The 16255-nt window shown below is 44.9% G+C and overlaps 1 protein-coding gene across 2 annotated transcripts in view; it reads right to left on the bottom strand.

Moving 5' to 3' along the window:
- The window catches only part of LDB2 (LIM domain binding 2), a 528562-nt gene extending 512678 nt beyond the window's left edge, over nt 1-15884 (bottom strand). For both annotated transcript variants that reach the window (XM_058192632.1, XM_058192633.1), the window contains exon 1: nt 15753-15884. In XM_058192632.1, coding sequence (XP_058048615.1) covers nt 15753-15884 — 132 coding nt within the window. The remainder of the gene's footprint in view (nt 1-15752) is intronic.
- Between the last annotated feature and the right edge of the window lie 371 nt (nt 15885-16255).

Below are 16255 nucleotides of genomic sequence, written 5' to 3'. Positions count from 1 at the left end.
ACACTGTTGAATTTCATTTTGTTAGATAGTGCCCAATGTTCAAGTCTGTCAAGATCTTTCTGTATCTTGAGCCTATCTTCTGGAGTGTTGGCTATTCCTGCCAGCTTGGTGTCATCTGCAAATTTGATGAGTTCCGCATCTATCCCCTCATCCAAGTCATTGATGAAGATGTTGAAGAGTACTGGGCCTAAAACAGAGCCTTGGGGTACTCCACTGCCTACTTCCCTCCATGTGGATGTAGGTCGATTGAAGACTACACGTTGAGTGCGGCTGGTCAGCCAGCTACGAATCCATCTGGTGGTGGTGCTGTCTAACCCACATTTTTCTACTTTATCTAGTAGTAGGTTATGGTCTACTTTATCAAATGCTTTACTGAAGTCCAAGTAAATTATATCGACAGCATTCCTCTGGTCCACTAATTTTGTCACTTTGTCAAAGAATGCAATAAGATTAGTCTGGCATGATCTGTTTTTGACAAACCCATGTTGGTTTTTGTTATTATTTTGTTTGCTTCTAGGTGTTCGGTGATTCGTTGCTTATCTTTTCCAGAATCTTCCCTGGTATTGAGGTTAGGTTGATAGGTCTGTAGTTTCCTGGATCTGTTTTGTTTTTTTTTCCTTTTTTGAAGATGGGAACTACATCAGCTCTTTTCCAGTTCTCTGGCAGTTCCCCTGTGCTTCAGGATCTTTGAAAGATATAGTTCAGTGGTTCTGAGATTTCGTCTGCCAGTTCCTTCAGAACCTTGGGATGTAATCCATCCGGTCCTGGTGATTTGAACTCGTCTAGGGTAGACAGATGTTCACTTACCATTTTTTTCCCTATTTTAACTTGTGTTCCTAATCTGTTTTTTGTGGTGCTGTTTTTGATAGGTTGGATTGTTTTTTCCTTTTGTGTAAAGACAGATGCAAAAAATGAGTTAAGTAGATCTGCTTTCTCCCTGTTGCTTGTCACCTTCTTGCCACTTTCTCCCAGCAATGGGCCAATTGTTTCCTTGACTTTTTTCTTGTTTTTAACATGTTGGAAAGGGAACGTTGTCTTACCTGAACGTCCCTTCTTAGAGAGGGGAAAACGGCCGTCAGGAATGGGTTAAATCTCCTCGTTGCTGATTGGACCGAGTCTTTAACTTGTTGCTCATAGCCCCCGCCTTCTCTTTCTTTCCAGCTTTTTCGGCGAGGATTCAAGTGTAGGCCATCGTGTAATACTGAAATGAGAAAGAATTAGTGCCCTCCCGCCCCGAAGCCCGCTTAGACAGTCGCCTTGGGTGGGGCTGATGGCCGTTTTCCCCTCTCTAAGAAGGGACGTTCAGGTAAGACAACGTTCCCTTCTCTCAGTCGGGGAAAACGGCCGTCAGGAATGGGACATACCCAAGCTCAATGTCCTACCGGGAGGGATGATGGCGGTCTGTCATTGTTGTTGAGAGAGAACCGTCTGCAGGACTCGTCTGCCAAACGCCGCGTCGGCCGACGCAAAGGAGTCCACTCGGTAGTGTCGAATGAACGAAGACAGAGTGGACCACGTCGCTGCTCTGCAGATCTCGTCAATTGACGCCTGTGCGCCCCAAGCGGCCGAAGAGGCTGCGCTCCTGGTTGAATGTGCCGTAATATTGCGCGGAACCGGAAGAGACAGATTCTCATATGCTGTGGCAATCGTCGCCCTGATCCACTTTGCCAGAACCGATTTGGTCACCTTCTGACCCATAGAAAGCGGTTGGAACGACACAAAGAGAGCCTCCGTCTTGCGGAACGACGCTGTTCGATCAATGTAGATTTTCAACGCCCTCCTTACGTCAAGAGTGTGCCAAACTTTTTCCAAGTGGTGCTTGGGATTGGGACAGAAATCCGGCAAAACAACTTCCTGAGCCCTATGGAATTGACTGTTAACCTTAGGAAGAAATGTAGAGTCTAGTCGTAGCACTACTCTATCGTTGAAGAACTTGCACAGGTCCTGACGGACAGACAGGGCGGACAGTTCTGATATCCTACGGGCTGAGGTAATGGCTATAAGAAAAGCGACCTTAAGCGACATAAACCGGAGAGACGAGTCCCTAAGTGGTTCAAATGGCGTCTTGGTCAGAGCATTGAGTACTGCGTTCAATCGCCATGTTGGAAAACGGTGTACCACCGGAGGGTTGATATTAGCAGCCCCCCGGAGGAACTGTTGAATGTGAGGCTCTTTTGATAGGGGAATAAGTGACCCGCATCTCAACACCGAGGAAAGAGCCGCCACCTGCCGTTTGAGTGTATTGGTCGCCAGCCCGGAGTCGAGACCTCGCTGTAGAAAAGCCAGGATGTCCAAGACGGAAGCCGTGGATGCTACTATCCCCTGGGACGAGCACCACCTATCAAAGGTGCGCCACGTGGCCTCGTAAATTCTCTTCGTAGAGTCACGGCGCGAGGCCAGCATGGTCGGAATGGCTTGACTTGGGACCTTCGCCTTAGTTAAGATGCCCCGCTCAATCTCCACACGGCTAGACGAAACCATTGTGGGTCGGGGTGCAACACTGGTCCCTGGTGAAGACACACTTGGCTGTCCGGGATCCTCCACGGGTCTTGGATTGATAGACTCATCAGGTCTGCAAACCAGGGTCTTCTGGGCCAGAAGGGGGCGACCAATATCAATTCTGCCTTCTCCGCGAGGAGCTTCCTTATCACTCTTGGGATCAGCGGGATTGGCGGAAAGGCATATAGGAGACCCGGGGGCCACCTGCTGCGGAGGGCGTCCACTGACTCCGCCCCCCGTGAACGGAACCTTGAAAAGAACCGAGGGACCTGCTTGTTGTACTGGGAAGCGAACAAGTCCACCAGGGGGAGCCCGAATCGGGTTGATAACTCGTGGAAATTCGCTGGGGACAACGACCATTCTGAATGATCGATAGTCTGACGACTGAGGGAGTCCGCCGTGCAATTGTCCGTCCCCGCAATATGTTCCGCCTTCAATGACCGTAGGTGGGATTCGGACCAGTGACCGAGGGAGAGCGTTTCTGTCATCAGTCTGCGAGCAGTGCCACCCACCTGTTTATATGCGCCTTCGCCGTCACGTTGTCCGTGAGGACAAGGACATCTCTGTCCCGGATGAGATCCTCGAACGCTAGAAGAGCCAGGCGGATGGCGCGCAGCTCCAGAAAGTTGATGCCGTGGCGGATTTCCGAGAGAGACCACTTGCCCTGTGCTAGATGTTGATCGAGATGGGCTCCCCATCCCGAAAGACTGGCGTCTGTGGTGATGATGACCCTCGCTGGCTCCCTGAATACTGAGCCTCTGGCTACCGTCTGTGGATTCCACCAATCCAAAGAAACGAGTACCTCCCGTGGAAGAGTCACCCGAAGCCTTGATGAGCTGCGCCGCTTCCTTTGATGTGGCAGGAGGAACCACTGAAGAGGCCGACTATGGAGGCGAGACCATGGAATAATATCGTATGACGATACCATTTTCCCTAAGAGCTTGGAAAGTTGGTCCAAGGGAACGGACCGAGACATCCTGGAAATACTAGCTAACTCAGCTAAACTAGTCTGACGATCTGCCGACAGAAAAACCATCGACCTACATGAATCAATTTGTGCCCCCAAGTGGACAATGGAGTTGGAAGGGACCAGATGGCTCTTTTCCCAGTTAATCGAGAATCCGTGTAATTGCAATATGTCTATGGTCAAGGAGATATCCCTGTAAGCCCTATCCTGGGAGGTCGATAAAATGAGGATATCGTCTAGGTAGGCCTGAAGTCGGACAGGAATCCCCCGAATATGGGCCATTAACACCGCCATAACCTTAGTGAAAACCCTGGGGGCCGAAGACAACCCAAAGGGTAAAGCTCTATATTGAAAATGAGAGCCTTTAAAACAAAACCGGAGAAACTTACGGTGATCTCTTCTAATTGGGATATGCAGATAAGCCTCCGTCAAATCGATGGAAGCCATGTAATCCCCCTGTCGTATGCACTCTAAGATGGAACGTAACGAGTGCATTTTGAAACGATGGTAAACAATATATTTGTTCAGGGCCTTCAGGTCAAGAATGGCTCTCCATCCCCCGGACGGTTTGCTTACCACGAAAAGTCTGGAATAGAAACCCTGTTTATGCTGATCAACCGGAACCTGTTGGATGGCCCGGATAGATAAAAGATGTTTGACCGCAGACTCCACAAGGGAAACACAGGAAGAGCGGTTAGAAACAGGACACTGCAAGAAGACCGTCGGGGGGGGGTGGAGAGGAACTCTAAAGCTAAACCATTTCTGATGGTCTCTAGGACCCATCGATCTGAAGTGGAAGACTCCCATTGGGAATAGAAATAAGCTAGTCTGCCTCCAATGGGTAGATCTGGTAAGGAATTATTTGAAACGGCTAAACGGTTTACCTCGCCCTCCCCGGAATGGTTTACGGGAGGAGAATTTGGACCCTGTTCTAACCTGGTCTGCCCGTTGGGAGTTTCCTCTGTACGGTGAATATCTTTGTCTTCGTGATCCTCCGAATTCCTGGTTACGAAAGGAAGAAGAAGAGGCAGTCGAGGGACGAAAATAGGGTTGTTGTCGCAGCTCGCCTCTGCGCGACAAAGACGGTAACACCTTTTTCTTGTCTTTAGTTTCCACCAGGATTGGATCCAGGGAGGCTCCGAACAACTTCGAACCTGCATACGTGGAAGATGCCAGCCGCCACTTGTTTCTAGTGTCTGCTTTCCAGTGGCGCAACCATAAGAGTCGGCGAGATGTAACCGTAGACCCAATAGCTTTGGCTGAAAATCTAGCAGCGTTAAGCGTCGAATCAACCGAAAATTCTAAAGCTGCAATAACCTTGTTAAGGTCCTGGTGAGCCCTCACGTCTGATGATGATAAACGACCCTGAAGCTGTCTAAGCCACATAATGGAAGCTCTATTAAAAAATGAAGATGCCATTGAGGATCTGATGGCCCAGGCCGAGGCTTGATGGGACTTGACTAGGGATTGGTCTGCCCTTTTGTCTTCCGGACGAAGAGCCTCATTCTCAGGACCCGTCACGTGAGAGGTCGTCGTGAGGGCGACTACTGGAGCATCCACTGTGGGCACCTGTAGAATGTTTTCTAGATCAGGAGCGCAGTTAAAGAACTTTTTGTCTGTGGCACTGGGGAGAGGGCCCGAACCTGGATAAGACCACTGCCGTTGGACCACGTCCACAAACATCTTTGGTGCAGGAATGGCTTCTGCCACCACCGTGGGTTCCACAAAGAGGCTAGATGAAGTACTAGGTAAGGCCTGGGAATCCGTAAAAGGAGCCTGAGCTGAACCCAGCCCCGTGGTAGCCAATGCTTTAAACAGAAGGGAACGAAACAACTGCGGCTTAAAGAGTCCCACAAATGAAGGTTGTTCTGGCCCAAGGCCTTCGTCCTCTGACAAGGCTTCTCCAGTATCTTCCTCTCCAGATATTGAGGATTGACTGCCCTCATCCGAGGATTCCTCCCTATGAGGCCTAAACATGGCTGATGCAGAACTTGTAGACCTACTCTGCCTCTCCTTATTTCGGGATTTTGCTAACTCCTGGCGCACAGCCTGTTGAATCATCAACCCAATGGAGTCAGGTAACTGAAGCACTGGAGATCTGGGAAAACTAGGCTCTGGTTGTAGCGCAGATGCCCCAGTCCCCTGAGACACAACCACCGCCTGGCCTGGAATGGAACTAGGATTATCCTGAAATTCCATCTCCGATAGGGTACGGAATAAAGGGGCAGTCCCCGTTTGAATAATGGACAACTGGGAAGTCCTATCCGGAGACCAGGCCCCAGATCCTTGCATGGTCTGGGCGCTACGTTCTGGGCTTGGGGGGGTAGGAATGTCTGTCCTAATCTGTTTCCCCTTATCAATAGGTGAAGGGGACGTGTGGGCCCTCTTGGAGGCCCTGGAGAAGACCCTTTCAAGGGCCTTGTGGTGCCTTTCCTCCGCTCTCACCCCCTTTTTTGCTTTGGTCTTGGTTACTCTCCGCCCCCTAGAAGGGGAAACTTGAGGGGCTGAAGATGGACCCTCCCCAGGATCCTCCTGACTTAAATACTGAGGAGGTGAAACTGTTAAATCTGGCTGATTAATACTGGCGTCCGCCATTTTGCCACTTTTCCCGCCAATTTACGGCCTCTGCCGCCTACTCACAATTTCTCTGTTGAATCCACTGGCTCTTTGAGGAGGCTGCCGAACAATGCCCAGCTTGGATCTTGATCGCTGGTAGTCAAGCGGCAAATTTTAAAGTGACCTCTTTTTTTATTTATTTATTTATTATTTATTATTATTTTGCCACGCTTTAAGTATGGCCGCTCGATTTCCAGCCCGATAGCCACTGACTAGGCTCTCCCAAGCTTCCGCAGCCCCGAAAAAAAAACCTTCTGTCGATGGGCAGGGCGGGCCGCTCACCTCGTGGCTTCTGGCGCGGCTTAGCAGGGCTCCCTGAGGCAATCCAGCGCTGCGATCTCAGCGGCGAAGCGGGGAGCGGACAGAGTGAGCCGCCGATTGAGAGAGAGCGTCGGGGACCTGCCCGTGAGCTCCTCCAACAAATGCCTCGTAATTTGCTGCTGCTGCGGCCTCAGCGCGGCGGGAATAGCCCGCTAGCGCTTCCCAGCTGTTCGGCAAGCCGCGAAACCGCCGCGGCGGTCTTTAGCGGCTTGGGAGCCCGTCTCCTCCACCGGATACCGAAAAAAAAACAAATAAAAATAGAAAAATGGAAAAAAATAGAAATAAAAAAGGCAACAAGTAAGGGAACCTCAAGCGATACAAAAGAAACCGCCTGAGGTAATTCTAACACGACTGGTCCGAGCAAAACCGAGTCGAAAAAGCTGGAAGGAAAGAGAAGGCGGAGGCTATGAGCAACAAGTTAAAGACTCGGTCCAATCAGCAACGAGGAGATTTAACCCATTCCTGACGGCCGTTTTCCCCGACTGAGAGAAAAGCTTTTTTTGTTATTTTTTACTTTTGTCGCTAGCCTTTTTTCATTGTGAGCCTTAGCTTTCCTCACTATGAAATGAAATGAAATTTTTCAAGTGAAAATTCTTAATGTTTTGTTTTTATCTTTTCCTCCCCATTTATTTTTCAGATAGGTTTTTTAACAAAGTATTTGGAGAAAATGTATACTATTTTTTTTTCTTCAATGCTGGTTGCTTTTTATCAGCAGCATAGTAATTTTTCTCTGAGCTCTGGATCTTCAAATCAAAGATCCATTTCTCTTATTAAAAAGTGCTGCTACCTAAAAGGGTCTTGATCAGGGGTGGGTTCTAATTTTTTTTACTACCGGTTCTGTGGGTGTGGCTTATTTTGTGGGTGTGGCTTGGTCATGTGACAGTGGCTCTGGCTTGATGTCATGTGACTGGGTAGGTGTGGCCAACTCAATGTCACTCAGTTACCCTCCCAGCCATTCCTTGTCAGCCTCAACATATCTATAGTTCTGTAAAAATGTTGTTCACCTTTTTCAACTTTATTATCTACATACTATAGATGCACTTTCATGGACCACTGAAAGGAGGAAATGGCTCACAAGCTTTGCCCAAGAGTGTGATAGGCACAGGCTTTTAAGAGGCTGCCAGAAAGAAGGGGGAGCAATGTATTTTCCAAAGCACCAGAAGGCAAAACAAGAAGCAATGGATGGAAACTGAACAAAGAGAGAAGCAACCTAAAACTAAGGAGAAACTTCCTGAAAGTGAGAACCAATATAGGTGCAGAAATATTTCAGTCAATTTCACATATAAGATAGCCATTCGTGTAATACAATCTGCATATTATTCAAAATAGTCATTAGTATTATGGCTGATGTTTGACAGCAAGCCTAAAAGTCAAAGATTACAAGAGTGCTTCCTTCTCTGTATGTATACAAAACATCACATACCAGGAATAGCATATTAAGATGGACTTATGCGGTGGTGGGTTTTAAATTTTTTTACTACTGGTTCTGTGGGTCTGGTTTGATGGGCGTGGCATGGCATGGCATGGCAGGCGTGACGGGGGAAGGATACTGCAAAATCCCCATTCCCTTCCCACCCCACTAACCTGCTCTGGGAAGAAATCAAAAAACCCCTCTTCATTTCCCCAAATAGAATATTACTCATAAGAAAAGGCTCCCAAAAAAGCAAGGAAAAATCAAGCTGCTAACAAGGAACCTGCCTGATACTCATTCCACATTCCTGTCAGCTGCATAAAGGAAACTTTGTAAGAAGAAAACAGCTACCAGTGCTTAGAGATAATAGACAGTGGAAGCCAGAAGTTCGACTCCATTTACAAGCAAGCAGAAAACTCATTCAAGACAGAATATTTCACAATGGAAATCGCCCAAACCATTTTAGAAACACAAAGCCCATGTTGCACAAACCCCAAAACTTCAAAAACATAGAACCATGTAAGAATCCCTCCTCTTATCCAGTTTGTTGTTCAGCTGACCCAGAAATGAACTGATGAATGTCACTTCACTTCTGCAAGAAAAAACCTCCTTCCAGCAGTTGCTTCTTGGCTTATCAATTTAAAGCAACAGTGTCTTTTTTTCCCCCCTCCTTCTTCTTTGCCAAGTGATCTCCTTGCTGAGAAGTGAGTCCTGATTTTTTCATTCTAACAGTTCAGTTGGGAGGCTTCTTGGCTTCTCAATTTAAAGTGACAGCGTCTTTTTTTCTCTCTTCTTTGTCAAGGGAGCCCTGGTTTTTTCCTTCTAGCTGATCAGCTGGAAGTCAGGAGGCAGCAAATAGATTGGGAGCGGGGCCAGGCAGAGGTGGTATTTACCAGTTCTCTGAACTACTCAAAATTTCCACTACCAGTTCACAAGAACTGGAAAGAACTGGTAGTAACCCACCACTGGTCTTGATTATCTCTAAGAATCTTTTTGTTCTAGCTTAAAATCATTAAACACAAATTTCCTACATCTGTTATGGTTCTGCTTATACAAATCCAAAGCCTTCACTTAATGTGCCTGCCTACCTGTGATTAAACTTTTCTAAATTCTGTCAATCTTATTACATATTTCAAAACTGGAAACTTAGTCCATATTCAGACTCCTCAAGGAATATTTGAGGGGAAAATATGACCCTTGGATTGTATACATTTACTAGTCATTTACAGAAATCTCAACAACTGTCAATCCAGCTCAATGCTACTATTGGCAAGTCTGATAGTGGTAAGCTTCTTTCTGCTAGCATAACATCCTTGAAGGAAACACCATTAATGCTAGACAGGAAACAAGAGTCCCAAAAATGGGGTTCAGGGAACTTTTTCTACCACCACAAGATTACTATGATTTTGTTTTTATTGATTAGTAAGATTTGACCTTTCATATTTATCTGGTGGCTTTTGAGATTTCCAAGAATTGTATGTGTCATGTATTCCAGACTTCCTCTGGCAGGGTCAACAATTACTCAACCAGTGCTGAAACTACGTAGGATCAGATCTATTTGGTAAACCTGGGAATGCCAAGACTGTAGCAAAATCAGAGAGTTGAAAAACTCTGCAGAAAATTATGTGAAAAAACTTGCATGGATAGGCCCAGTAAGCCACCTGAAAAGTTGAAGCATTTTGGAAGAAGACAGTTATGACTGCCTACACAGTTTGGGTTGATGTATATATGTGTGTGTGTGTGTGTGTGTGTCTTTGGTTATTCGGGTTTTCTCCCGCGTAAAACTGGAAGTGTCTTGGCGACGTTTCGACAAAGCCTCATTCATCGTCTTCAAGCTGGTGTTTACAGCTTTGTGCTTCTAGGAGCAATTTCCTAGATTTGCTCCTAAAAGCACGAAGCTGTAAACACCAGCCTGAAGATGACGAATGAGACTTTGTCAAAACGTCGCCAAGACACTTCCACCCTCTGGAATGAACTTCCCCCTGGACTTCGTCAACTGTCTGACCTTCGGACCTTCCGCCGCGAGCTGAAGACTTTATCTGTTTATTCGTGCAGGACTGGCATAGGAATTTTAAATAGTTTTTAATATTTGATATAAATTTTATGGGTTTTTACCGTTTTAAATGTTTTGATCTGGCCTTATATCTAATAAGTTTTTTAACTATTGTTTTATTTGTATATTATTGTTGTTTTATCTTGGCTGGGAACCGCCCTGAGTCCTTCAGGAGAAGGGCGGTATAAAAATCCAATAAATAAATAAATAAATAAAGATAAAATAAAATAAAATAAATATATTATATTATATTATATATAATATTATATTATATATGTAGGTCTTTGGTTATTCGGGTTTTCTCCCACGTAAAATTGGAAGTGTCTTGGCGACGTTTCGACGAAGTCTCATTCGTCATCTTCAGGCTTCAGCTTCGTGCTTCTGGGAGCAATGTGTGATTGCAGCTGTTTCTCCCAGAAGCACAAAGCTGAAGCCTGAAGATGACGAATGAGACTTCGTCGAAATGTCGCCAAGATACTTCCAATTTTACGCGGGAGAAAACCTGAATAACCAAAGACCTACATACAAACACCCGCGAAAACCTCAGAAAACTAATTTTTATATATATACACACACACACACACACACACACACACACATTTATTTATTTATTTATTTATTATAGGGATGTGCATAAGAGCACAAACGTGCCTACTGTTCCTGTCCTATTGTTTCCTTTCATTATATCCAATTAATATAGTTATTACATACTTATGCTTATATATATACTTATATATTATATAGTTATTTTCATGCTTATGCTTATATATACTGTTGTGACAAAATAAATAATAGAATAGAATAGAATAGAATAGAATAGAATAGAATAGAATAGAATAGAATAGAATAGAATAGAATAGAATAGAATTTTTTATTGGCCAAGTGTGATTGGACACACAAGGAATCTGTCTTGGTGCATATGCTCTCAGTGTACATGAAAGAAAAGATACCTTCATCAAGGTACAACACTTACAACACTTAATTATAGTCACAGGGTAAAAATTTAACACTTAATGATACAACACTTAATGATAATCACAGGCTACAATTAATGTCACGTTATCTGATTCTATCAGATAACTCTATTAATGCAGTTTAGGATTGCATTGGGTTTTTTGGCTGCTGTCACACATTGTTGGCTCTTATTTATATGATTGTCCACTAGGATTCCAAGTTCCCTCTCACAGTTAAGCCAGGTTTCACCTAGTCGATACCTATACACTTGGTTTTTCTTGCCTAAGGGTAAAAACTTTTAATTATGTTGAATTTCATTTTGTTAGATTGGACCCAGTGTTCAAGTCTCTCAAGATCTTTTTGGATCTTGAACTTGTCTTTGGCTATTCCTGCCAACTTAGTGTTGTCTGCAAATTTTATAAGTTCCCCTTCATTTAGATCATTTATGAAAATATTTAAGAGTACTGGGCCTAAAATGGAACCTTGGAGTATTCCACTGCTTACTTCCCTCCATGTGGATATAGTTCCATTGAGGACTACATGTTGAGTATGATTTGTCAGCCAGTTACAAACCCACCTGGTGGAGGTGCTTTCTATCCCACATTTTACTAGATTGCCAAGAAGTAGCAATCAGCATTTCACTGATCTACTAATTTGGTCACTTTGCCAAAGAATGAAATAAGGTTTGGCATGATCTGGTTTTGACGAACCCATGTTGACTACTGGCTATAACCTTGATTGCTTCTAGGGGTTTGCAGATGTGTTGCTTGATTATCTTTCCAGGTATTGATGTCAGACTGATTGGTCTGTAATTTCCTGGATCTGTTTTTTCTTCTTCTTCTTTTTTTTTTTGAAGAAGGGGACCACAACAACACTTTTCCAGTCCTCAGATATTCCCCAGTGATCCAAGAACTGTGAGACATGTTTCAATGATTCTGAAATCACATCTGCCAGTTCCTTCAGAACTCTGGGATGCAGTCTATCAGGACCCAGTGATCTGAAGCCATCTACAGGTGACAGGTGTTCTCTTATCTTATTTTCTGCATATTTTAATTTGCAAACATAGCACATCTTCCTCTTTTTATTTTCCTACAGTAACAACCCTTTGAGGTGAGGTGAGAAAGTGACTGGCCCAAGGTTACCAAGCTGGCTTTCATGGATAAGGTGGGACTAGAAAGTGGTCACCCGCTTTCTAGTTTGATGTTTTAACCACTAGACCAAATGGGATCTTGTGATCCCTAACATGACTCTTCAAAACATACAAGTGTGATTGCTCTCATACTTAAGTTTAGAGCAATGATGGAAAACATTTGCACCACCGAGTGCCCAAACCAGAACACATATGCATGTGCATGCACTAGAGTGCCGGAAATCCGAAGACCAGCTGGGTGGCGCATGCATGGCTGTTTTTTGGCCATTTTCAGGCTGTTTTTCAGGGACAAAAATGGTCCCCCAAATGGCCTAAAAACGGCCTGAAAAATGGGTTGTTTTTTGGCCATTTTGGGGGGGCATTTTCAGGTCATTTTCTGGTGCTCCAGTGCCCGCAAATACCAGCTGGCTGGCACTGGAAACCAGAAGAGCAGCTGGCAACGACGCATGTGCCCACAGAGGGGACTCTGCATGCCACCTCTGGCAAGCGTGCCAAAATTTCGCCATCACAGGTTTAGAGGAAAGAAAAGATGAAATGGAGAGAATAAAAGTTCATTGCAAATCATCTTCTATGTTTGTGATGGATACAACCAGGGACAGCTGAAGAGAGAGAAGAGTTCAAACGAAGTCTGATGGCCGTGTGATCAAAGCTCCACCTTTCTTTTTGCACACATCTTAGTAAATAACCCAACATCTTCTAATTCATTATTTCACCTTTTCAGTTACTAAACGACAATAACTGTTGGTCAACATTTCCATTCAACTAATCATCCAAATGTCGAAGTGTTTTAGAAATTACTCACTTAACATCATCTTAGAAACCTGAAGAACTAAAGCACAGAAACATATTATGTGAATGCTGGCAAAGATGTTTTATATAGAAGAGAACACAACTCTGATTGTTATTCTTCTGCACAAATCAAAAAGAGGGCTGTGAAAATATTTACAGATCCCTCACATCCTGGACATAAATTGTTTCAACTCCTACCCTCAAAACAACGCTATAGAGCACTGCACACCAGAACAACTAGACACAACAACAGTTTTTTCCTGAATGCCATCACTCTGCTAAACAAATAATTCCCTCAACACTGTCAAACTATTTACTAAATCTGCACTACTATTATCTTCTCATCGTTCCCATCACCCATCTCCTTCCACTTATGACTGTAACTTTGTTGCTTGTATTCTTATGATTTATATTGATATTGTTTCCTGATTGCTTATTTGTAACCTATAACTATCATTAAGTGTTGTAAGAGTTGTACCTTGATGAAGGTATCTTTTCTTTTATGTACACTGAGAGCATATGCACCAAGACAAATTCCTTGTGTGTCCAATCACACTTGGCCAATAAAATTCTATTCTATTCTATTCTATTCTATTCTATTCTATTCTATTCTATTCTATTCTTAGAAAAGAAATAATAGCCAGGTAGTTCAGAAGCTAAGAGGTAGACAGGTAACAGAGGATGCTAACTGTTGGAAAAATACCCCATCCCAGATCACTAGGAATTTAAGAAATCCATCTCAATGGTGTCTGATACATTAGTCCTGTAAGGAGGTATTTCGATGTTATGGAAAGAAGAAAATAAAGCTAGTTGCTATGATTCTGTACATTTCTAAGGCACCATCATATACCATATGTTCTGGCATGAAATGACCTTCCAGGACTGAAATCAATTCTTCACAAGTTCAAGCAATTGCTGAAATGATAGTACTCAAGATCATTGACAAGTTCATCAAAGTTAAGATGCTGTATGAAAATATTTATAATAAAAGTACACACATACTCATGTTTAATACAAGTATCTCACGTTGTCATTCAAAATTGTCAAGTTGTCTGCGATGACAATTGATACTTTGACAAACTTTTGTTTAGAAAGTTCTCAAAAATCAGGAGGCTTTTCAGACTAACAAATGTCATCATTTGTGGCACAAATGTCACAACATCAAATGTCAAAAGCTTTCTTGTGCCTATCAATAACTTTAGTCAGAAAATATGTGACCAGTCCAGATCTTTGGATGCCATTGGTTAATATAAATTGACATGTTTAGAAGTCACCCTGATTGCTAAAACATTACAAAACATGCAATTATGAATACTCACTACCAAATGTAGAATGTTAATGACAAATGATTCGATTCTATTCATACCTTTAACACCTGATTATAAGAAATCCTGTGACAGATTGTAAATAAACCCATTTATAGATAATGAGCAGTGAACCCAAGTTCCTACATCTGATAATTTTTTGTGGTGAAGATCCATTCCTTATGAAGATGACATGCTGATGGAACATTATTTCCCTCTCTACTGAAGTTGAAAGGAAGTTGAGGGAACTTCTGGAACGTGTACAAGAGCAGAACTAGTGGTCAACCAAAAATTCAGAAATAGGTAGTTTTGAAGCCATCAAAGTTTTAAAGAAGTCTGCAAAATTCAGAGAATATCTTAGTATCTATCCTCCTTCCTAAGAACAAGGCACACCAGGTGAGGCAATAGGTAACCAGGGAACAAATTCAACTGACTACAATCTTATCAGTTCAAGCTAATAAGCTTCAATCTTTGTAAATATATTTTCAAAACCTTTTTTTTAGTGTAAAATGAAAGCTATCTCCAAAAGAAGTAATCTTGTAATCATCGAAAATATCAGTTGCCAAATTCACAAAATTTAATTTACAAGTTTAAACTAGTGGGAGGATCTAGGAACTGCTAGTAAAAATCTGCAGAAAAGTATCAGCACCTATGCCAGGTTTCAGTACCTTCCCTTATTATCAAATATTTCAGGAAAGCAGGATTCTCCAAAATGAAGCGGAAATGGAATGACTATCAGAGCACACTGTAGGTTTGGGAGCTGCATAAATCTGAGAAACCTCGAAATCAGAAATTTTCCAGGAGCATTTGCAATTGCAAGCCATCAGGGACCTCAACTTCCTTTCAACTTCAGTGGAAGCTGACACCAGCCCCCCAATTCTAAACAGAAAGCACAAAGACGGTTGGAAAGGAAACAAACCCACAAACCAAGTTTAGTGTCTGGAAATCTAAGCCATTCTCAGACATCAGCCAGAAAGGAGGTCACATCTTAACCCCGATAACCCGCAAGGCAGCCTCTGGTTGGACAACTCGGAGACCCTTGCACACCTTCGCCAACCTAAGCAAACCCCAGGCCGCCTTTTGCAAAGCAGCCATTCCCCAACCCCAAAAATGTAACTTCAACCTCCAAGATAAAAACTTGGAAAGGGACAGAAAAGTAAGTGAGCTATTGAATTCCGCAAAGGACTAGTGTGGCCCTGGGAATAACTGCTCCCTTACCCCGCGCGTAAGAGCAACTTCAGTTTAAAACAGTTTAAAACAAGAACCATCCAGGACACCCGTTTCTGCTCTGGGACCAGCAGAGAATCGTGTTGGGCAAGATCCTTCAAAGCAGAACTGGGGGGGGGGGATGTGGCCACCCTTTACGGGGCCATTTCTGCTCCTCCGCCGCAACGCCCGGCAGCAAGTTGGCCAGTCGCCTTTTCTTTTCCCCCCTTCCAAATCACCCAACTGGCGAGCGCGTGTGCATTGGCGGGGGGCTCGCAGACAAGCAATTGAACACCCCACAACCCCGCTTAAATCTTGCGACGGTGCACAAGTGCCCAAGAAAGAGAGCGAAGCTGGGCGGGAAGTACGCCCCCTGCCCACCTCCCGGTCTTCCAGGCGGCGTGGAGTTGCGGTGCACCGGGCCAAAGACCGGAGGTGAGCCGGTCCAAGGCGCAGTGGCTGGCCTGGCTGCGCGCACTCACCTCGCAGCGAGCCTGCAGCCGCTTGTTCATCTCGTAGATTCGGTACTCAGGCTGCACCATGTAGGGCGTATGGCGCCGGTAGAAGGGGCCGAAAGGCGAGGAGTAGAAGGGGTCGTGCGACGCGCTGGACATCGTGTCTGCTGGCAAGGGGTGGAGACGAGGAGCGCAGCAGGGGAGCACCGAGGGAGCACATGGGCTGAGAGCTCTGCGCCCTGCAAAGTAAGCGGCGCAAGGCGGGGGCAGGCAGGGAAACGGGCGGCCGGGGAGGGAGGGAGGCTGGGAAGCGCGGCCGCCGCTGCCGCTGGAGAGGGAGAGGCAGGCGCGCGGGGGGGGGCGCTAGGATGTGAGCTCTCCACCTGGGTTGGAAAGCGGCGGCGGCAGCAGCAGCAGGGGTCACTTCCTGACCACACGGGAGCCCCTGCAAGACCGAGCCTAAAGATGCAGGGAGAGAGGCAGAGAGGGAGATGGAGAAACAGAGAGACCGCGCAGACGGGGGCGCGCGC

The sequence above is a fragment of the Ahaetulla prasina genome, chromosome 8 (genome assembly GCF_028640845.1).
Source record: "Ahaetulla prasina isolate Xishuangbanna chromosome 8, ASM2864084v1, whole genome shotgun sequence".
In the NCBI taxonomy this organism is placed as follows: Eukaryota; Metazoa; Chordata; class Lepidosauria; order Squamata; family Colubridae; genus Ahaetulla; species Ahaetulla prasina.
Note: the sequence above shows the minus strand (reverse complement) of the source record. Positions and strands in the feature narration are given on the sequence as shown.